At 36.4% G+C, this 23,426-nt stretch overlaps 2 protein-coding genes across 2 annotated transcripts in view; both read right to left on the minus strand.

The window, feature by feature from the left end:
- LOC107586546 (segment polarity protein dishevelled homolog DVL-1-like) overlaps positions 1 to 14,415 on the minus strand; it is a 36,266-nt gene extending 21,851 nt beyond the window's left edge. The window contains exons 1-3 of the mRNA XM_016273970.1: positions 13,960 to 14,415; positions 4,028 to 4,097; positions 2,110 to 2,231 (exon numbers count right to left, since the gene is read on the minus strand). Of these exons, the coding sequence (XP_016129456.1) occupies positions 2,110 to 2,231; positions 4,028 to 4,097; positions 13,960 to 14,129 (362 nt within the window). The 5' untranslated portion in view covers positions 14,130 to 14,415. The remainder of the gene's footprint in view (positions 1 to 2,109; positions 2,232 to 4,027; positions 4,098 to 13,959) is intronic.
- Positions 14,416 to 17,200: 2,785 nt separating this feature from the next.
- Positions 17,201 to 23,075, minus strand: LOC107586548 (matrix-remodeling-associated protein 8-like). The gene is made up of 9 exons (XM_016273971.1): positions 22,968 to 23,075; positions 21,896 to 21,922; positions 21,489 to 21,791; positions 21,286 to 21,387; positions 19,081 to 19,239; positions 18,867 to 18,897; positions 18,658 to 18,728; positions 18,185 to 18,262; positions 17,201 to 18,086 (listed from the first exon to the last, which is right to left on the minus strand). Exons 1-9 carry the CDS (start codon positions 23,014 to 23,016, stop codon positions 18,061 to 18,063), a joined length of 846 nt encoding a protein of 281 aa, XP_016129457.1. The 5' UTR covers positions 23,017 to 23,075; the 3' UTR covers positions 17,201 to 18,060.
- Between the last annotated feature and the right edge of the window lie 351 nt (positions 23,076 to 23,426).

The following is a 23,426-nucleotide window of genomic DNA, read 5'->3' on the forward strand; positions in this document are numbered from 1 at the left end:
GGCGAAGCGGAGTCCAGCCCGGGGTCGTCACATGTGGTTGCCGCAAGCCCAACAGTCGAATCCACCGGCCATGCCGTTCTCGAGCCCACCCGCCGCTGCTCACTCAAGCCCGCCATGTGAGACGCTGTGTGTTTTGTTGTAAAAGCAAAACTACTTTGTTTGGCCTTCCAAAAGAGGACACGACTAGAAATCAGTGGTTAAGTTGTATTTACAACACTGTTCTAGAACAGTTCAACCCAAATATTCAGATGTGTGCAGCGCATTTTATGGAGGACTGTTTCCTGATCCTGGGAGAGTAGACTACAGTGCTGGCTGTTCTGACTCACAGACTGTAAGTACGTTTTTTATATTTAAAGAATACTGATGATTCAAATGCGAGTTTTGAGCAGTGTAGAGTAGCGATCCTTGTTTGTAATTTCTCTGATCACAAATGCAGACATGGTTTTATGTTTACGCGGCGCGATGCAACGCAACACGTAAAAAAGACAGTATAAATCATCATAATCCGTAATTATGTCCCGACTGGATGCAACAAATGCCTCGTTTATAATGGGTTTTAATGTTTTTGTCTCGTTGCTCCAGCCGGGACACGGTATCACAATATGGTAAAGAGCGTAACATTTCCGTCACACGCTTGAGGTATTCGGCCTTATCAGAGCACACCTCGCATTTCAGACTGATGAACTTTGTAAAAATCGACGCGTTTCAGAAAGGCGGGGCATAGAGTTGAAACAATAATGTACAGTATGTGGAAAATAATGTGTTTTTTTAACCTTAAACCACATAAACACATTTCATTACACCAAATAATGTTCTTTTTAGCAACATCATATGACCCCTTTAAACTGTCCAGAGATTGTATTGAAGAAAAAAAGACCTATTAAAAGGCTGGAAATACAGTGAATATTTATCATTTTAAACAATCAATATATACATATATATATATATACACAGTGGGGAAAAAAGTATTTAGTCAGCCACCAATTGTGCAAGTTCTCCCACTTAAAAAGATGAGAGAGGCCTGTAATTTTCATCATAGGTATACCTCAACTATGAGAGACAAAATGAGAAAAAAAAATCCAGAAATCACATTGTAGGATTTTTAAAGAATTTATTTGCAAATTATGGTGGAAAATAAGTATTTGGTCAATAACAAAATTTCATCTCAATACTTTGTTATATACCCTTTGTTGGCAATGACAGAGGTCAAACGTTTTCTGTAAGTCTTCACAAGGTTGTCACACACTGTTGCTGGTATTTTGGCCCATTCCTCCATCCAGATCTCCTCTAGAGCAGTAATGTTGTGGGGCTGTCGCTGGGCAACACGGATTTTCAACACCCTCCAAAGATTTTCTATGGGGTTGAGATCGGGAGACTGGCTAGGCCACTCCAGTCCCTTGAAATGCTTCTTACGAAGCCACTCATTCGTTGCCCGGGCGGTGTGTTTGGGATTGTGTATATATATATATATATATATATGAATGGTAGTTTTTTTAAGATTATATATACTGTATATATATATCTTAAAAAACTACCATTCAAAAGTTTGGGCTCACTAAGATTAAGTATCTTATGCTCACAAAGGCTGTATTTATATCACCAAACACAAATACAGTTAAAAAGTAATATTGTGAAATATTATTACCATTTTATATTTTAATATGGCTTAAAATGTAACATATTCCTGTGATGGCAAAGCTGAATTTTCAACAGCCATTACTCCAGTCGTCAGTGACTTTTTGATGAAAAGTAAGTTCAAAAGAACAGAATTTATTTGAAACAAAACAATGTAAATGTCTTTTCTGTCTCTTTTGATCAATTTAATGCATCCTTACTGACCCCACACTTTTGAACGGTAGTGTATGTTTGAAAACGTATAATGATTCAAATGTGCACATGCATCTCATGCATATTCAAAGGATCGTATAAAATATAAAATACCAACAGGAAGAACTTGACCCTTTGACCTAAATTTATACATTTCATTATCTTTATTTGTCGTACATCAGGTTATAACAGGACGTGTCCTTATAAGACCTTAATGGTGTACTACGGGCCTAAAAAGTGAGTATTAAATGTCAGACAAATTATTTGCACGGCATTACTCACTGGAAAGAGGGGGGTCTGGAATCTCCAATCCCTCCAGTTCGCTCCAAGGGTGGTGGCAGCTCTTTGTGGCTCTCTGTGCACTGAGATCCGCCATCCGAGTGTGTGCCTTCAGCCAACACCAACTAAAGCCAAACACACACACATAGAATTACCCACAAAGGCTTCAGGAAGAAACTCTCCAGACTAACTACTAGCCCTGCATAAATAAGTAGAAGAAGGAAGGAAGAGAAGAGAGTGTATTTGTTTGAGCAGACAAGAGAGTGATACATGGACCCTTTAAAGCAAGTCAGTTCACTTGGCAGGCTTCTTGATAAAGGCCCTGGGCGACAATTTCAAATCAGCAATCAAATATGACCATTATGGTATCAGTATTGAGGCATACTTTGCTCAAATCACACAAGACCATTCAGATTGGTCCAGTTAAATTTCATGCAATAGAATAGCAAATATTTCTATAAGTGGTCCAACGACTCCACCTTATTCTATCAGAGACAAAAAAGGTTACTTATGATGTGGTAAAGTGTTAAAGCAGTGATCATGTTATGATATACTGAAGGTCTCAGTGTTTGGACAGCAGGCGGTGAAGCACATATTTTAGTGCAGCACAGCTCAATGTCATGTATCACAGCATGTCTGTGCAGCTCTCTGCAGCTGGAGGCTCGCTGGAGTCCACTAACCTGTATTTTGCACCTCACATCAACTCTACACAACACTATGGGTATAACACCTGCTTGTAGGAATGTAGATGTGTATTTTAGAGGCAATTATCAGATTCATTATTATTCCTTGCTTTTGCTGCCACTATCAAATGTAAATATTTAAAATATTGTATTTGTATGAAGTTTACTCATAAAAATAAAGTCAAAAACAAAAATAAAATAAAGAGTTTAATTCAGATTTCAATCCAGTTTACTTCTGTAATGTGGCATGTTTAATAGGGTTGGGCCGATAGACGATGCCATCATCCATCACCGATGGCTGACAGACATCACAATGTTGAGCCGGCATCACAAGGTTTTGGTGTCATCACACAAAAAGGTAAGTTTCAGAGGCAGAGCAAGTTTAACATTTTAATCAAATATTACAAAGTATAAACATAATTTGTATAAACAACAAGCACTGTTTATGTAGCGCCTGCGTAGGATCATGCATGAGCGTTGGACGGTTTATGGCTTAAAAGACCCTTTTAGCCTTTTGACATTTGCATATAAATTACAGTTCTGGTCAGAGATGTTACGTTGTATAGGGGTTTTAAATTGCCAAATGGTTCTTCGCCGTCAAAGAAGATTAGAACCAGCCCCCACGGGCATCCTGCAATCTGAGTTCAAACACATTCTACAACGAGCTGTAAATGGCCAAACGAACACACACACAACAATACAATAGTTTGTATTAAGAATGCTGGTCTTCTGGTCTTAACTGGTTTAAGATGGTCTCCCAGCCTAACCAAGCTGGTATTTATCTATTTTTTTGATTCACTAAAAAGAGCTGGTTCATAAGAGACACTGATTCAAGAATCAGAATACACTGGTCACGCTGTATTGGTTTATTCACTAAAATGAATCAGTTTATAAGACACATTCGTTCAATAATCGGACTGCACTAGTTGCGCTTTATTGGTTTATTCACTTAAAAGAACTAGTTCACAAGAATCACATGTTCAGGAATCAGGCTTCACTGGTTTCATTGTATTTGTTTGATTCACTAAAAAGAACCAGCTCATAAGAATCATTCATTCAGGAATTTGTTCTCTGTGTTGGTTTCCCTAAAACTAGCCAACAGACTGGCCTGAGAGACTTATAAAAAATAACTTAGCCTGTTTTAAGCTGTTTTTTTTCCAGCAGCATTGATACACTAATATTTCGTAACGTCACAATCTGTCCAATACAGAGAGGAGGGCACCATCCGTCTTACTTACCCAGGACACCACTCTGCCGTTGAAGCAGGGCAGCTTGGCGTTATCATCAGAGATTTCTTCTTTGACAACCCTGCGGGGAAAGAACACAAACTGTTAGGGAGTCTGTGAGACCAGCACCCAGGATTGCACACCAGTGTTCCATCTATTTGCAAAAGCTGAGGCATACTGAAAGCATGTCACGATCAAACAGCGGAATTTTCCACTTAGCTCGCAACTGCTGGCTGCTCACGATGAGAATGCTGAACGCCCCTGTTGACCGACTACTCTGTTAAAATCTACTCAGTTTTACAACGGGCCTCATTAGTACCTCATGCACGTTCCAGATTACCTACTAAAACTGCTGTTGCTGGACTGATACAGTGGCTTAGTATAAATGTAGATCTAATGTTTCTCTAAGTGTGTGAGCGTTTATGAATGTTGAGGGTCTGTACATATAAATGTGCCCACACTTGAACGTATATGTATATGTGTGAAAGGTGCAGCAAGGGTGTCAGGGCACAGGAGGTTATTAATAGAGTAAGTGAGTGTGTTAGCAGGGTGTCCATCCCAGGCTGTAAATTCCCTACATAAATACCACAGTTACACTTTAACCCTCCTAGTCGAGGTTCAGCAGTCACACACCTGCTGGTCTCCTGTCACTGTGCACAGGCCTAGTCCCAGACACACAAACAAACCACACGAGACTGGCAAAATCCTTTAAGGCTCCACTAATTGCAATCCAGTAATTGACCTAATAAAATATACCTATTAAAACATATTCGCATATGAACAACCACTAAAGTTACAGTGATTTCTCACAAGCTAACTTGTACAACATATAACCACTTGCTCTTCAGTAAGTGAGTGTTAAACTTCTCTGACGGATTCATAATTGTCATTGATTCATTCATAAGAACCGGCTCTTAAAGAGTCATCACAAATTGAACTACACTGGTTACGGTGTGTTTTTGATTCACTAGAATTCAGAAGATTCTTTCGTTTAGGATTCAGAATACACTGGGTGCACTGTAATTTTTTTAATTACTAAAAAGAACCAGTTATAAGAGTCATTTGTTTGGAAATCTATCTACACTGGTCATACTGAAAGCTACTGATTCACTAAAAAAAGAGCCAGATCATACAAGTAATTTGTTCAAGAATAGGACTACAATGGCTGTGCTGCATTTGCAACCAGTTTATTAGATTAATTTGTTCAAGAGTCAGACTACACTAGATACTCTGTATTTGTTTGATTCACTAAAAAGAACTGGCTCCTAAAGAGACATTAGTTCAAGAATTGCACTACACTGGTTGTGCTGTTTTTGTTTGATTTATAAAAACAAAAAAAACACACATATTTGGTACATTAAAAAGAGTCATTTGTTCGGGAATCAGACCACACTTGTCGTGCTGTATATGAAACTAAAAAAAACATTTGGTTCTGGTAATTTTTCCTCTGTTCCCAACCCAAAAAAGATCCCAAAAGCTTAACACCTGCAATCAAAAGTGACGGATCAACATGAATTCAAACATTTCTCAAATTCTTCAAATACTAAACAACAAATATGTCAACAATTGTCTCATTGGAGAAACATCTGAGAAAGGTTTCAAAGTTCAGATTTAAGGTATGAGTGCATGTTGTAGATTATGACATGAAGAGTGTCTTCAAGTAATGTTAACCACGGATCTTATTTTAATCATAAATTGAACACAACCACTCTAAAAACCCATTAGAAGTTCCTGAGGGAACAAATGGGTTGGCCTAGAGACTGATGTCATGACTGCACAGCTCTATGCAGCATCCTCCTCTCTGGTTTATGTCATGTACTAGTTTGTACTTTTTTAACAATTTCTAACTATTTTAAACCTTTGTTAACTTCTTATGTTACTTGTTGTCTATGTTGTCTCTTTAAGATGAACTGCTGGATTAAAGCATCTGCTAAATGAATAAATGAAGAATAGATGTAATATCAGTAATCATATTCTGACCACAACATAAAAATCAATATTGTGCAGTGGTAAAATGTGTTGACAGAGCATAATGATTTGAGAAATTCCAGCAGCCTGTCATAATTATAATGTCTTCCTCTCTGCTCCTCCAGAACTTCCAGGTCACATCACCCACACGGCTGTGAGACCGAGGAGGAGAGTTAAGCGGGACTGAAGGATGATAACATGGTCTTATGGAAAGAGTTACAAAACAAGGAGAGTTTCTGCAGCCTGTTCAAGCGTCCTGAGCCCAGCACAGGAAACTGGGGTGTAACTCTAGTCATGGTTAGGAAGTGTTTGTGTCCTTTCAAGAGGTCTTTACAATATACAGCAACATACACAGAGGAGTGTGGGGGTGGCAATAAGGAAGTATGTTTGTCCAAACTTGAGGAAAGGTAACGCCTTTGGTTACACACCAGAGTTGAAATCTGTTCTTCTGGGTAATAATATCAGCTTTAAGCTTAAATGTCTTGAAACTAGCTAACAAGCTTTCCTAAAGGGATAGTTCCCCAGACCGGATGAAAGTTTTGTCGTCATTTACTCATCCTCATGCCATTTCAACTTCTGTGTAACACAAAAGAAGATATTTTGGAAAATACTGCAGTGTTTTCTGTCCATGCAATGTATGTCAGTGGGGTCCAATGTTTTTCTGGATGCATTTGACTTAAATTGGACAGCTGAAATATTCTTCTAAATATCTTCTTTTGTGTTCTGCAGAAGAAAGTCAGTCATACAGGTCTAGATAATACAACATTTACGATCTGAATGGTTCTAGCCTGTGCAAAACTCACCATCAGGATGCTAGCCTGCTATGGACGGTTGCCAGATTGTTGCTATGGGTTACTTAGATGTTCTGTGTGGTCTTTTGCATGTTGCTATGCAGTTGCTAGGGTGTTCTGGGTGGTTGTTTACTGGCCCAAGTCAAACCTCCAGCAAATGTCTATAATATTCTGGTTTCTCTTTTCATGTCTAAGTCTAAGGAATCAGTTTAATCCAGAACTGTTACTGTTAACTACAGTTAAAACTATTAGAAATATTTTCATTTAAATGAAATAAAGCTGAAATAAAATATATATATTAAAAGATTAACTAACTTAAAAATAATAGAAATGTCGTCTTGGCAACTGAAATAAAAAATTTTAAGTAACTAAACTTTTTTAAGTAACTAAAACTGAAATAAATATAAACAATTAAATAAAAAAAGCAAAAGCTAATCAAAATGACAAATAAATGATCTAACAAAATTACTAAAAGAAGATATAAAAATACTAAGAAATACTATAGTACATGAATAATCCTAAAATAACACTTATTATGCGACAGGCAAAAATCTTAAGTTAGATCGCTTAGAAAATAAAAAGCACACCTCTCCTCAGCAAGTCACATAATTTATGGTACAATTCCTATTAATAGCCCCAACGGTCCGAGATTAATAAGTAAGGTTAGTGAAAAGTAAGCATGGGCCGGTATGAGATTTTGACGGTATGATAACCTTAAGCAATAATTTCACAGTCTCACGGTATCACGGTATTGTTGTTACAGCTCTAAAATGTGCTATTTTAAATGTCTTTTTTTTTTATTATTATTTCTGAGCAACATACAGATTATTTGGAACAGTAGTATTTGTTTATTTTTTCTTTGATTTGTTTCTGAAATGTTTGCTGAATTGTGGGCTGTCCTGCAGCTTTTGATGTGGATGGTTGATTTGCTGCTAGAGCTACTGCTGACATCTTTATTTAACCTAAAATCTGTAATTAGTTATTTAATTTTAGTTATATAATTCATATACATAATTGGATTTAATAATAACCCAATTTGATGCAAAAACAGAATGTTCTGACTATAAAAAAATACCATCTAAACTTTTCTGAAGACAGTCAGTTCCCTTCAGAAACATTCATATAAACCCCCAAATCAATATTTAAGATTTTCTTCCAATAGTTTGTGCATCATGAACAGTGAGTGATCTGCCTGCTACAGTATTTTTCTCTTAGCGTCTGTCTTCAGTGTCTCTGGCCTGTGTTAATGGGCGTTTATTGTCACATAAATTACATTTTGGAAAATGATTGCATTGCAACGCAGTTTCTGCAAGTCCAGAACAGAGACGAGCAGCAATAAAACAAAAAACATCCAGTTGCCGATCGCGTAAGTTCCAGGGGAAGCTCCTTTGGCCATCATACACAAACGTGACTGACTGCTCGTACCAACAGGAGGAGGAGGGTTACTCTCTACACTGCACTCAACCTGAGGGATTCCTACACTTTCAGTGAGTCTTTGAGGAGACATTAAAAAAACAGCGCATACCGCAGCAACGGTATAACGGAAAATGTTAGTGGTTTTGAAACCGTGAAATTTTCAAATCGAGGTATACCTTGAAACCGGTAATCGGCCCATGCCTAGTGAAAAGAGTAAATAGTGATGCAAGCACCACTGATGGCATTGCCAGTGAGATCTAACAGATGAAAATCAATATATAACCATGCATGCCCTTATTCAGAAACCTATAGTGCTTTTCTGACTAGCAACCACATGGTCATGATATCATTCATCTACTTCAGGGATTTCCTGTGATGTGGGATCATTCCATCTGTGAGCTGCGGCACAGCTTAGCATGATCCTATAACATACAATGAGGGCCGAGACGAGGGTCAGCTCAGTCCAATTAATGCCTGATCATCAGTCAGTGAATGAGACCATGAGATTATTTCACCTACAAGCTGTTAAAAACAGTGCCACTTCCATATCACTTCCAGTTAAACACTAACCACATCCCTCCACACAACACGCGACAGCAGCACTTTAAAAATTAAACACAACTGAAGTCTTTCTGTGAAGTCAATGGGGGTCTGATAAAAAATACATCAACTTGGCCTGACACTGAGGAATCCATTACAGCGTAACCATTTGTTAAAACACAAGCGCTCTGTACGCAACGTGTACTGAACAAAGGCTGCTTAAAAGCAAATTAAATCCATCTGGATCATTACTCCCAGTCTTTATTCATACGCTCCACTGATATCTTGTTGAACACATCAGATTTATTTACGATTATGTTATCCAACAATAACACGCAGCAGCAGCAGTGAAATGGAGGTAACTGGCATGCATTAGCCCTCAGAGAGATGGTGTTTGGGTGTCTGCCGCTGCTGTCTATCCTCAAAGCCGGTTTACAGGGGTATTACCAGATTGTGGAGGATAATATCAGAAGATATTATCAGAAGCAGCAGAATGTTGTTTATTATTACAGAGGACGCACACAGTGGGGATCTATGGCAGTAATAGTGGGATTAGCGATGTTTATGTTGGACACTGTTGGGCTAGTTATGATGTGATAATAAGGAGTGTGTCTCTACACCATCCCAGAGTTCATAGGTTCATCTCATCGCTGATCTGTAAATGTAAACGTTAACTAACCCACATTACAGAGGCCCACTTTTGTGCATTTGAGATCTCACTAGACTTCTGCTGGTTGGATTTCTTCCTGCTTTATGAATGGTTGAAGAATGAACAATGCAAGGCTGTCTAAAAATAATGTTCAACGCATTTAGCTGCACACAAAATAAATCAACTCCCACTGAGATGCATTTATGGTTCTGAAATGTGTCCAGATCCAAGCTGTGACTCATAGTTTGGTAGTCCAGCATACTGAACCTCAAAGTAGGACTGCTTGGTTATGGCAAAAATCATAATCATGATTATTTTGATCAAAAATAAGTAAATAAATCCTTTAAAAATCTTTTTTGGTGTAAATAGTCAGTAATACAATTAAAAAAATGAAGAAGGAAATAAACAACAATAGAACAAATAAAATGGAGAAAAACCACAAATTAAAAAACAACGCTTTAAGTTTGCAAATTAAGTTTGGGCTTTTAAGGAAGGACGAAAGCACCACTTTAAAGGAAATAATAATAATCATTTTATCTTGATTTTTGCTTTTTCATAATCATTGAAAGCCAAAATCGAAATTGAAACTAAGATTCAATAAATCGCACAGCCCAAACGCAAAGTATCCTATATGTAGGCCCAAGCTACTACTTCACATTTTAGCACAACAAAGTAGCCAAGGAAAACCTAGTAAACCATAGCAGTCTGGCACTGAAGGTCAAGCGTTGTTTGTTCAAGCAATCTACTTCACGGTCACTAGGGCCAACTGTGCACTCAGTGCTAGGTGTAACAGGAAAGCAATGCTGTTAGTAAACTCTCCTATGTTAACAGGAAATTGAGGTTTTTTTTGGAAGGTCGTGCTTGAACACCAACATGTGTTGTGGTGCATATGTGAGTTTAAAAGGGTCTGGTGAATGGCAGGCTAATAGCCTTAGCTATGTGGGATTAAAGATGTCTTCAAATTGAAATTGTGAGAAATAACCACATTTCGTACGGCAGAGGAGCATTTCCATCCTAGACATGTCACTAAACATCAGTGCCTGTTTGTGTGTCTTTTCAGATCAAATGAGACAGTCATCTCTGAACATAAATAATCCAGAGACTCCTTAGAAGTTAACACGGGAAACCAAGATCAACTTTATCTATTTATCCACCAATGACATTAGATATAAGCAGATATTACAGCTCAACAGAAGAACGGTATTGTGTGAAAGTGTGGATGCTAATATAGTTATTGTTATAGCTATAGTTATCATTCTTGGTCTGAAGAGGCCTTTAGTCAGTTCAATTGACTTTTGAGGAAAATACTTTAAAAGAAACTCATCCAGAATTGACAATCCCAGTTAGAAGACAGCATATTATAATGTACTATTATGGATAGCAGCAACCATAATAAAAAAAAAAAATCCAATGCCACCCTGAATTGATTATGTGGTATTTGCTTAAGTAACTACTGAGAAATGAATAGCTTGTAAGTATGATCTGCTATTCTTATTGCTATTATAATTACATTTAACAGCAAGTAATATGTATAACAGGCACTGCTTCTGTTTAAAAACATAATTTCTTGTAGAATAAACTTATTATTGTGCTACAGCTTCAATATTGTTAGAATATTCATACTTAAAACACTAGATGACCCTATTGTGAATGACTATGAACACTTCTCAAATTTGACTCAATTTCAAAATGACAATGTTTGACAATCACAGAAAACTAGAAAGCTGAAGTTTTACCTGACAGCCTGTTTGCCATTTGGAAATATTAGGCAACTGATTCATTCATGTTGGGTGACACTGACAAATTAGAAAGTGACAGCTCTGCCTGACAGCTGATGGTTCACAGTCTCTCACTTCCCCTCAACTAACCTCAGTCTATTGGTCATTTTAAAGTGACAGAAAATGACTGAAATTCTGCTACACAAATGAGTTCGCTGTCTGAACAAATTAGGACCTGTGAGATGTTCATTGTATTTAAAGATTATGTTTGATGTCTTCCTTTTATCTGGTCAACACCGGTCAGTGTATCTGACACATCAGTCTAACATGGTAGTAATTCTAATAAATTTTAACTTAATTTTAACTAAATTGAAAGTGTGTTTGTTTTAGAGTTATGAAAGGTGCTGTCACATTTCAAAATCAGGCTGACTTTGTCATGTCATGTTCAGATTTTCTAGTATGATGCCTCTGAAGGCCAGGCCTAAACTTCAAAAGCTTCAAATCAAGGGAAACCAGAGCACTGTGAAATGGAGTTACAACAGAATACACTTATCATATAACCATGATATATTTGCACCATGTGGAAAACTGAAGCATGCCACTGGAGTTGACTAAATTAGCTCTATTGCAGTGCATATGTGGTGCTGTGGCAAGCCATTTAACATTTATTAATTAAAACTAACTAGTATTTATTATATTTATTTAATCAAGGGAAACCAGAGCACTGTGAAATGGAGTTACAACAGAATACACTTATCATATAACCATGATATATTTGCACCATGTGGAAAACTGAAGCATGCCACTGGAGTTGACTAAATTAGCTCTATTGCAGTGCATATGTGGTGCTGTGGCAAGCCATTTAACATTTATTAATTAAAACTAACTAGTATTTATTATATTTAGTGGTTCAACGGATCACAAATCTCACGGTTCGGATCACATTACGGTTTTTGACCTACGGATCGGATAATTTTTCGGATCAGCAAGAAAAGAAAAATATTTCAATTTAACTTGCTTACCATTTATTACTTAAAGCAAAGTACTTCTTTGATACCACAGCAAATACTACTAGATTAAGTAAGAAAGTAAAAATAAGAACAAATACACAAATTACAAGCATAGATAAATACAACAGAATATGTTACAAATAAAATAAGGTTGGTAGTATTCAAATACAGAAATACAGAAATTTAATAATTAGGGAAAATAACACTGCATAGTGTTCACTGTATAAATTAAATATAGATTTTTTATCACAGCTGTTCTGTTGTTTGATGATCATTAATGACAGCAGCAGTATTTATAGGCCTCTGTCCCTTTAAGACCTGATGCACGGATCCGATATAATGATACACATCACATCCGATTTCTTTTTCAGCTGTTTTCATTCACTTGAGACATAACTGACTGCGTTTACCTGAATGATTGTCGAGATGGGTATTTTGTCATAATTTTATGTGTATGTGTCTGCTCAGAGGATTCAGTTCGGTGTTCGCGCGCCGTCTGAAACGCGCGTGTGCGCGGCTGTGCACGCGAGTAACGAATCGAGCTCCCTTTCGCCTTTTCTCTCTGGAATTGTTAAAATTTGCTTGCTTGGGTAAATACGAACAAATGATAAACTTATACTCTATTATGGTTAAATTTTGCAATTAATCCGCGGATCACATGCGTGCCAAACCGTGGGGCTTGGTCCGTACGGATCACGGATCAACTACGATCCGTTTAACCACTAATTATGTAACTAGTAATTATTGTAATCAGACAGTGACTAGTATCTTTTTCAATTTCACTAATATCTAGATAGTAGTACTTATTTAATTTTTTCAATTGTGTAATTCAATCTATTCAATTAGTCGCTAGTACTTGAGAACCTCTTCAGATATTAGTAGGCATTATTTTGGCTACTAGTCACTTAATAGTGAATGTCTTAATACTGAAATTACTTCTATCGTTACTGGTAAAAAAAATAATAATTATATTTTTGTTACTGACTTCTATGGTCACCTGCGGTTCAGACAGTAATACAAACCAGTAACTGTTAGAACTGTTGTGGGGGGGAAAAGAAAAAGAAAAAAGCTGCAATATGTTGCCAGTTTCAATAGTTAAGCTACAAGTCACTGTTGGGGGAAAATGTAAGTAAAGGAATAAGTAGCAGTATGTACTGAAAAATCACTAGAGACTGATTAAATAAATGCTAGTAACTACTGGAACAAGCATTAGTCCAATAAATATCCAATTACTAGTGAAAATGAAACTTGAAATTGAAAAGATACTAGTCAATACTGGATTACTTAGTATATACAAAATGTAACTTAATGAAAAGGCTAGGTAGTAAGGAATAACGCTGCCCTCAAGTGCACCTTGGGAAACACCTGTGAGTTGGGAATTCGTTATTAGGATGCAAGTCGTATAAACAAAGCAAAACAAATGTGGCTATATTGTGAATCTGAATTCAAAAAGATACAAATTTAACATTTATATCACTTACTTATACATGTTTACTAGTAATTAGGATAATTAGTGATATCCTAATACTTTGATACTTCCTTCTTCACTTTGAAGCGAAACGTAAATGTTAAAGCGGCTTGCCACAGTGATGGTGGGTTCTGAGTCGAGCACACGCACCCGCGCAAGAACGCAGACTTTAGAACACGGGTTCAAAGCAGGTGCCAGCAGCAACAATGTAACAATGTAGCAACGTTACACCGAACAACCAAACGTTCTAAACGCTTTCCAGGTTTGACAGCGTAAATAAGGCACGTGACTGCCGTAATGCTGAGTCGATCATGGGTGTGATCGTGCTTGTTGAATACTAAACCACACTCCAATATGAGCAAAATCATATTTCTCAATACTTACCCGAAATCCTGATCCATAGATTTGAAAAAGAATTTATAACTGTTGACCGGACGGTTGTTGAGGACATTTTTAAAATCCGCCAACGTGACTTTCTCCGGAGAAACCGTCAGTTTCACTAAATAAGGGGTTTCTTCTTCGTCGATATGGTATATGATTTTGGTCTCCGCCATGAGTAGGCTTATATGGGTAGGACAATCATTGACAGAAGAAGGAGCAAGGGTTGTAGCAGCGCGATACAAAATATATATGTAGACTATGACTCGTCAAGTGCCATTTATGCGCTATAAGGCGACATTGCTGGTTGCCGGTTTCACGTAGGCAAACAAAAATCCTGGTCTTGAAGGGAGCGAGCGGTTCCAGACATAATGGGAGCTTGCGCGTCTCTATCGCGGCGTCAATGTTTCTCTCTGATCGCCAGTAAAACAGGAAGGGACTGTTCACGTCCCTATGAGCAGGAGTTCAGGATATTTTACCATTACAGGTTTCTCGTAGAGATAGGCTGCCCTCTAGCGGTAGACAGTGTCAGCGACAGACTTGACTGAACTGCTGTGGCTCTACTAAGCCAACAGCTGTAAAACACTGTACCTTGTACTTGTCCTTGCAAGATAAACCTTTGCGGAAATGCTTTTTCTTCTTTCGTGTTTTCAGTGTAGACAAGGTCTAAGAAAAGGGTGGGGGTGTAAACAGTAAATAGTAGTCTATATATTGTTTATACAATTAAGTATATGATTTTATGATGACAAAACAGAGACCTGCTGTCATCGTTGTTATAGATTTACATATAGATGTATCACAAAAATCGTTTGTCTTGAACTAGAGGCACCAAAAGACTATTGATTTATTTACAAAGTAAATTGCACGAACAAGAATTCATAACCAAACATGACAGGGATATATATATATGGAAAAAATACAGAACTATGCAACGGTTTAATCTCTCTGATGTTCTTTATATATATATATATATATATATATATATATATATATATATATATATATATATTTTTTATATATCTCTTTATATATTGTTTATACAATTAAGTATATGATTTTATGATGACAAAACAGAGACCTGCTGTCATCGTTGTTATAGATTTACATATAGATGTATCACAAAAATCGTTTGTCTTGAACTAGAGGCACCAAAAGACTATTGATTTATTTACAAAGTAAATTGCACGAACAAGAATTCATAACCAAACATGACAGGGATATATATATATGGAAAAAATACAGAACTATGCAACGGTTTAATCTCTCTGATGTTCTTTATATATATATATATATATATATATATATATATAGGCAATATATCAGGCTTTTTTTCCATTTGACTTTATGAATATAATAAACAATTATAGGCTAATAATTAAATGAAAAATATAAATGCTAGATTTGTTTCACAATCCAATGAGAAACATATCAGCCTCTACAAAATTTACAACAATTGTGTACATTCCCAAAATAAATCATCTCAGGTGCATTTTTACGAATAACATTAACTTCTTACATTAATTTTATTGCTATATTGCAAAATTCTAAACGTTTTTAATGCTGAATTTGAATAGAACATAAATGGACAATAAAATGAATGAAAACAATATCAAATGTTTAACTACTATAAACATTTCGTAAAGTTATGTAGTTTTAATAAATGTGGCAATGCAGCAGACCTAAATGGAGAAAGAAAGAAAAAAGTCTTCACACATACATAATACAGGAAACAGTAGTTGAAATAATGAACACTATTATCCAGTATCATGTATGCAAAACTGTGACCAATAGCTTAATGGGAGGCAAAGTAACTAGAGCTAGTAGTCATTCCCCTTTGTCGTGTTTAATGCATCTTGTTGCAACCACCACCAACATTATATCCATATAAAGAAGATGCACAGCAGACACAAAGTGTAACAAAATACACAAAGGTACAACGTTCTGAAGATGTGCAAGCATGAGCACCAGTTAGACATTTTGGATCATTACAGCATATCTTTTCTAACAGCAGGGGGCAGCACTGTTCTTCTCTATACTTCCTGTATTTCCGACCGAAGGTATCGGATGGTTGTTTAGAAAGCACTAACAAGACAAGCCTACCAAAAGTAATGCAAGATCCAGGTCCCAGTCAGAGTCATTTAGAATCAAAGAATCCAGCTAAACTCAATGCTCACAATCTACATTTCACACTCTGCCTCACTTTACACAACAATTAAAGTGAACTTACTGTATGTATTCAACTCATTGGAGTTTAGTATTCTGAAGGATACCACTGGGCACTGGCTCATGGATTTAGTCCATCAAAACAACTTTTTGCAAAGAACATTCTTCCTCTTTGCTCAGTTTGTTCTTAAAGTACCAATTTTCTTGTCTTCTGGAATGCACTGATTGACATTTAAACAGTAAATAACTTGGAGACGTTGGATGCCCTTATGGACTTATAGAGATAGTTCACCCAAAAATGAAAAATGTCCTATGATTTACTCACCCTCAAGGCATCTTAGGTGTATATGACTTTCTTCTTTCAGACAAATCCAATTATATAAAGAAATGTCCTGGCTCTTCCCAGTTTTATAATGGCAGTGAATGGGTTGAGGGTGAGTAAATCATGGGGTAATTTTCATTTTTGGGTGAACTGTCCCTTTAATGAACTTCCTAATGCAGTTATGTAGTATACTGCGTAGTGTTCCATAATTATAGGAAAAAGCAAAGATTTTAGTCAATAGTGTATTCAAATACTAGATTTCTAGATTATTATTATTTTGTATTTTTATTTTACATAAAAGTTACATAACTTATGGTAAAACAAAACGTTTTACTACAAAATGTTCAAAACTTAGCTTGTTTTAAATATTGCATTGTGGGACATATGATATCAGTTAAGACATTGCGATCAGAATCTGGTCATAGTGGATCTGAACATTTGTTACTGGGCACTGGTCAAGTAGAGAGGGAGATAATGGAGGTACAATGTCTTACATAGCCTCCTGAGAACCAGAAATAAAAAGCTTTGTGAATTTAGTATTTTTTCATGTCATGAGAAAGAATGAATCTTAATTACACAAAATATTTAAGAATAAACTTTATTATATTTGTACATTGGTCCTCTAGTCCAGGGGTGGCGAACGTCGGTCCTGGCGAGCCGCAGCCCTGCAGAGTTTTGCTTCAACCCTAATCAAACACACCTGAACAAGCTAATCAAGGTCTGAACGGTTATTAGGAAGCTACAGGCAGGTGAGTTTTAATTAGGGTTAGAGCTGAACTCTGCAGGGTTGCGGCTCTCCAGGACCGGAGTTCGCCACCACTGCTCTAGTCTATACTGACATGATCATGTATTGCCTCTCTAAATATAAATGTACACTCCAGATCAAATAAAAACTACTGCATGAATGCTTAGTAACCTATGCAAATGAACATCACTGACCAATGAAATTGCTGAAAAAAAATGTTGATGATGGAAAAGAGATAAATGGGACTTGCTCATATTGCAAAAGCAAATAAACTGTAACTGTACCACATAATGCTGTAAAACAAACACTGTAAAAAGACAATGAACCAAAGAAGTCCTGGTCAATAGGACTCAAAATGTATACAAAAAGTAACATATAGATACACACACATCAGAATAGCAGAAACAGTACTTTTAATTGCCTTTGACGTTCCCTTGTGTACCATGTTTGACTATTTAGACCTGAAGCCACAGCTATTTGTTTGCTTCCTGAGTTTTATAAGAAATTCCCATTCAGATTCAGACATTTACAGTGGTTTCTACCCCACAGAATTTTAGCAATTCAACAGAAATGTTTAAATTTAGAATTTTAATACAGAAGAGTACCAAATTGAATTCAGCAAATTGCTCTCCCACATTTTACATATGTGTAACTTGAATTCAATAGATTACCATTATGGTACACTACGATTATGAAAAAAAGATTTCAATTAAATTGACTCACCAATATCAACAGAATTTGAGTATTATAAGATCATGTAAGCAGTAATTATGCTGTAGAAAGTCGGTAATTCCATTCCTGTTCTCAATGTAAATGTAAAGTCTTTGAATCTCTTCTCATTCAGCACGCTCTGGACCAGCCAGCAGCTCGCTACGAATCACTTCCATGACATTCTCTCCGTTTCTTTAGGTGAGAGAGAGGAAGACAGAGCAAGAGTGTGTAAATACATCACAATGCATCTCGTTGTCCAGAACGAATTTCACTAATTGAGTCCACATTACCTCGGTTTAGATCAATAACTTCTGGAGAGGGATAGTTGTTTGCCGCTGCCCTCTCTTTTATTATGTTGTTCTTGTAGTCTAAATAAAAATGTAAGGATTTCTTCAATAAATGCTGATATAAATATGAAAACATGAAGAATTATTGTAAATCACCATCTATTAATACACTCAGAGACACTCAGATTTCAAAAAAATATATTTCACTGGAAAATCCCTTTGTTACAAAAAAACAACTAACCAATTTAAAAATTAAAAAAAGACTGTGGTAATGTAATGTAATCCAGGATTCATTGTACTTGAGAATATTGAAAGAAAAAAAACACGGATTCTTGCAAACCAAATCACACCTCTTTACACTTTACAGAGCACTAGTTATAGTATCTGTCTTTTCTCTTTATTTTCATAAAGTCTTGATTTTTAAATGACCTATTTTAGCTTTCAGAGAAATCATGGAAAAATGTGGTTGCGCTTACCCAGTCGCAAGTCCTCCTGATTGTAGGGTTGCAGTTCTGTGGCATCAAGCTCAATGGATGTCCTCCTCCCCCTGCCAAGTAAAGCTAACATTATCCTTTTTATGTTTTAGCAAGTGTAAAATGATTATTGTGGATCTTACTTGACTCAAAAACACTGAATAAGATACTGTGAAGCAGAAATGACAAAACTGGAACTCTTTAATCCTTACCGCTCAGACCTTCGAACCTCAAACTCAGGCCCTGAATCAGATATAATATGAAATGTCAAAGGAAAGTTCAGTAAGATTCAAGGCAATAATCTCAAAGGTACTCATTTTATATGTAAATGTTTCAGTTGACCAACATGCAGTTTGACTAAAAAGCCAAACATATTTCTTTTCCCGTTTATAAAATCATCACTTTATCTAATCCACATGATCCTACCCTTTTTTCTGCAGTGCCTCGTGGTTATAATGATGCCAATGAGCATTAACAGAAGCAGCAGGAAGATTGCCAGGATGTAGCCTACTTGGTGCAAGAGGTGAGTTTGATTCTCAGGCAAAATTACATTGAGGATGCGAGGCGCTTCAACCATGTTTGTATCTGCTCACCAAGTAGAAAAAAGAAAACATGAGAAGACCAGATGAATGAGAACTCCTAAATATCTGATTGAATAAAACATTTAATTACTTTATGGTGTACTGAAAGGCAAGAAACAAAGCAGAAAAGCCCAAATTACTAGTTTGTTTTTCCCATTTCACCCAGGCCTGCCAGGCGAGAGGGGAGAGGGACCAGGTTTCATGTCAGAATGGCCAAAACAGGCGTAATGAGTTCCAGACCTGACGTCATGCCACAGCAATGGAGAAAAAAAACACAAACCACCAGAACTGGAAGCGATAGTGCAGGCGGAGAGAAATACCACCACTTCATGGTCAGTCTGTCTGGAGAAATTTTCCACTTGTTTAGGTGCCCCATAATAACAGGGAGAATTTAGATTTAATCTGCTATATTTTCAGGGATTGCATGTCAGTAGTACTTATAAGAACCAAACAAACTCACTAAATGCTGCTGTTTGTGTGTTTTACAGTATTGTAAACCTTGTTCTTGGCATAGTAACAAAAAAATGACTTCTTCATCCTAAAACTAACAGTCATTATGATTACTTCATGAGTCAGTATGTCTCATTGCAATGAACAATGAAGAACCAAATGAGTCACACATGCTTAGACTGGTCATATTTGTGTAATCCTGAGTTTTTTTACGTTTAACAATGCAAAATATATTGGAATACAACACATACTTCATTTTTGTGTATTATTTATAATGCCATTTTTGTTCATTATTTATAGGACAGCTGGAGAGAACAAAAGTGGGAAGAAGTGGGATTGGGATACAACACGGATTCCAACTCATCCAAGTTAAACTGTTGCATGTGCATTAACCTCCAGATGTAGCTTCAAAATGTTAACATAACTGCATTATTTAACATCCTTACAAAATAGCAATATTTAATTTAAAAACATTTGTAATATATCATTTACAATTCTGAAATAAATATTTACAGGTATATCACAAATGTTGAGTGAAATAAAAAAGAACGGGAAAATTAATAAATAATTAAAAATAAATATATTTATAAATATTTTTAAATAAAAATTGCTAGTTTTTCTTCCCATTTAAAAAAAATTAAAAGAAGGTCACATTCAGACAATACATTAAATCTATAAGCTGACTGACATGCCACATTTTTTTCTACTTACAGTGGAGTGGGGCAAAATGTTTACAGACATGTGAAGATGTGAATCTAACACGGACCATTCCTGCTTTGCGCTTTCATTTTACAGCAGGCCAGATGTTGTACAGATGTGACTTTTCATATCAAAAAACAGCCCATTACCAACGCAAAATGGGGAATATTTTCTGAGCAATGATGGTAAAATCTGCAAACCTCAGAAAAAAGCAAGACGTTGTTGTGACCTTTTGTGAGCTCAGCGATTGCTAAGCAGAGGAAATATGAAGCACTCTTCCAATAAAACCTCCCCCACCTCCTTTAGGACCTATTCACTACATTTCTGTTGAAAACATTCACTCGTACAAACTCATCTTTACAAGTGTTTTGTAACACAGAGACGGCAATGACAGAGCCAAAATGACTGGAGGGAGTCAATCTGAACAAAGAGTAAAAGACAAAGGCATTTTAGACAGCTCAAAAATGAAAAACAAAGAGAGAGATGGAAAGACTGCTGAAAAATTCCCACTGCAGACTGGAGAAGATGGAGCAGAAAAGTAAACAGAGAGAAAAAGGCAGGAAGTATATATAGTTCTCAGGCAACATTCCTCCCCCAAACACAAATATACATGTAAAGAAAGGAGTAAAGGTACTGATTAGGAAAACACAGAAATACATGTTTAAAACAAGCTAGGAAAAAGAAATGTTCACTGTTTCGAATTTTTTCGAAGTCCATCTGGCATTGAAAAAAGAAAAAAAAAAAGGAATAGATGCAGAATTTTTTTGAAGAATCGTTTGACAGATCTTGCCATACAACTGAAATCTGTAAAAAGTCGCAATCACTTTTTTTATTTCTTAATTTTTTACTCTGAGGTGGAAAAAGGCTAGATAAACTATAGATGTCAGGCTTCTTCTCTTACGTGATTTAGTGACGTTGAGCTGGATTCGAATGGACTGGTGGACCTTGCAATAGTGGTGATGTAGGTTGCAGGTATAGATACCTTTATCATTCACGTCCACATCTGCGCAAACAAAACAGCAATACCAGAATGGAAGGTATTAAATATCACAAACAAAATAATCAAAAGAGTGACATGGACATGGTCTAAAAGGATTAACTTACTATTAATAACTAGTGAGAAATTTCCATCGCTGAAGGCGTCCTTTGAAATAGTAATTCGGCCCCTGTTGTAGTCGCTGTACAAGCGCTCTGTTCCCCCTGAGAACATATCTAAAATGCGCTCCACAGTGTAATCGGGTTGGTTCCGGATCAGGTCCCAGTGCACGACACGCTGACGGTCCCGCAGGCGATCCTGCCTCCAAACCATCCGCTGGTTATTACACGGCAGAAGAACATCTGACCCGGCTGGAACAGTAATGTTCCTCGCCTCCACAACCACACTTGGCATGTTGTTTTGTGCCCAGGCTAAAAGGCATACACATACATTACTTTACATATTCATTTGGGTTTATATAGTATGAAAAATATTGGGAAACTGCTACAATATAACTATTTTGTTACTCACTCACCACATGGTAAGATCAAGGCAGACCAGACTGAAATGAGAACAAGAACACAAGTGTTAGAATTACTGAAGGTGTAAGTCATATTTAATTACATTATCTGAATATGGAAATTCGGCATCTGTCCTGTAGATGTTTCAAACACCGAACTCTGCCCCAAATCACTGTTTGCATCAGTCAGTGTTCATATTGTTAATGCAGACACAATAAAACTTAGTTCAGATCTGCAGAAGACTTGTATTTGCTGCTATGCCAACACAAAGAAATTTGCAGCATAGAGGATCCATTCATTCCCTCTCAGCAGTCAGACCTGTAATCCAGATGATAAATACTGACAGAAAGTCAGGCCTCTCCACAACCATCACTAAAAGTACAGAAAAAGTTATCGAAGAAGAAAAAAATGGATCTATTTATGGTCAAGAAATAGAAAAGGTCAAGGACTGTCAGCTACCAGATGTGTGATCATGTGAGGAATCCAAGGGGTGAATTTGTGAATTGCTAGTTCTTTTCTTGTCTAAAAAAAAATTCATGCCACATTAAACTAAATCTGTAAAACATATTTTTGTACTAATGAATGTATATGTATATATATATATATGAAGAATAGAATGCAAGACCAGCAAAAATGACTGCGTTTCCCATCTGTAATTCAATTAAATATTGAGGTCAAGAAACATAAAAGGTAAAATATGGCCACAAAGAAAAAAAATTCAAAACCCTGTAATTGTCTTTACACCGCATGATAGGGTCTTAACAAGAAGACTACTGACGTGCCTTTCCACACAAAAGACTACAATTAACTCAGAAAAAAGTTCAGAAAAAACTAAAGAAAGAGAAAAACAAAGCAGCAGAAAAGACGTTAAATCTAATTTAAAATATATAAATAAATAACACTTGGAAGGAGGCCAGCACGAGACTTACTGCAAGATAAAAGTTAATGCACAATTCCACATTCACTGTGAAGGATGCAACACAGAAGACAATATTCAGAGTGTGGTGTAGGTGAAAATGTCAAAGCAGTTCAAATAAGTTAAAGATATATGAGAATTCGTTAAAAAAAAACGATTTGGCTACTTACTGTATGGCACGAGAAACATGTCCGAAAAGTGGTGAAGATATCTGTTCATTCAGGTGACCGATTAAACGCTTTTTTCAAAGGACTGCTCCCTCGCCTCAAACGTTTCGTCGACCAGCGACAGAAAACTCAATCTTTGCCGTCTGCTGGTCTGGAGTGGACCACTGACATGCCCCTCCTCCAGAATATTAAACATCATGAAATACTAAACTCTCTCACATTAACTGCAAATATTTCTTAAATTATACCGGGTTAATGTGAAAGCAGCACCATCTCTACATAATAAAAATGTATACGGGTATTTATCCAAAATAACAAACTAAATACATATATATATATATATATATATATATATATACACACATTATATACAGAAAATATTATACACACACACACACACTATTATCTATTTTTGTACACAGAAATGTTAGTGTTAAGTTTAAAGTTCCAAAACGAATATAC

This window comes from Sinocyclocheilus grahami, unplaced genomic scaffold (genome assembly GCF_001515645.1).
Source record: "Sinocyclocheilus grahami isolate Dianchi unplaced genomic scaffold, SAMN03320097.WGS_v1.1 scaffold83.1, whole genome shotgun sequence".
Classification (NCBI taxonomy): Eukaryota; Metazoa; Chordata; class Actinopteri; order Cypriniformes; family Cyprinidae; genus Sinocyclocheilus; species Sinocyclocheilus grahami.

What these genes read in the sequence shown, in the direction of transcription:
- LOC107586548 (XM_016273971.1), bottom strand. Translation starts at nt 23,016, where the DNA reads ATGAACAGATATCTTCACCACTTTTCGGACATGTTTCTCGTGCCATAC. An exon ending in GCTCAACGTCACTAAATCAC is followed by an intron (nt 19,240 to 21,285) that starts GTAAGAGAAGAA and finishes CTTGGTGAGCAG; the next exon opens with ATACAAACATGGTTGAAGCG. An exon ending in AGTTATTGATCTAAACCGAG is followed by an intron (nt 18,087 to 18,184) that starts GTAATGTGGACT and finishes TCTCACCTAAAG; the next exon opens with AAACGGAGAGAATGTCATGG.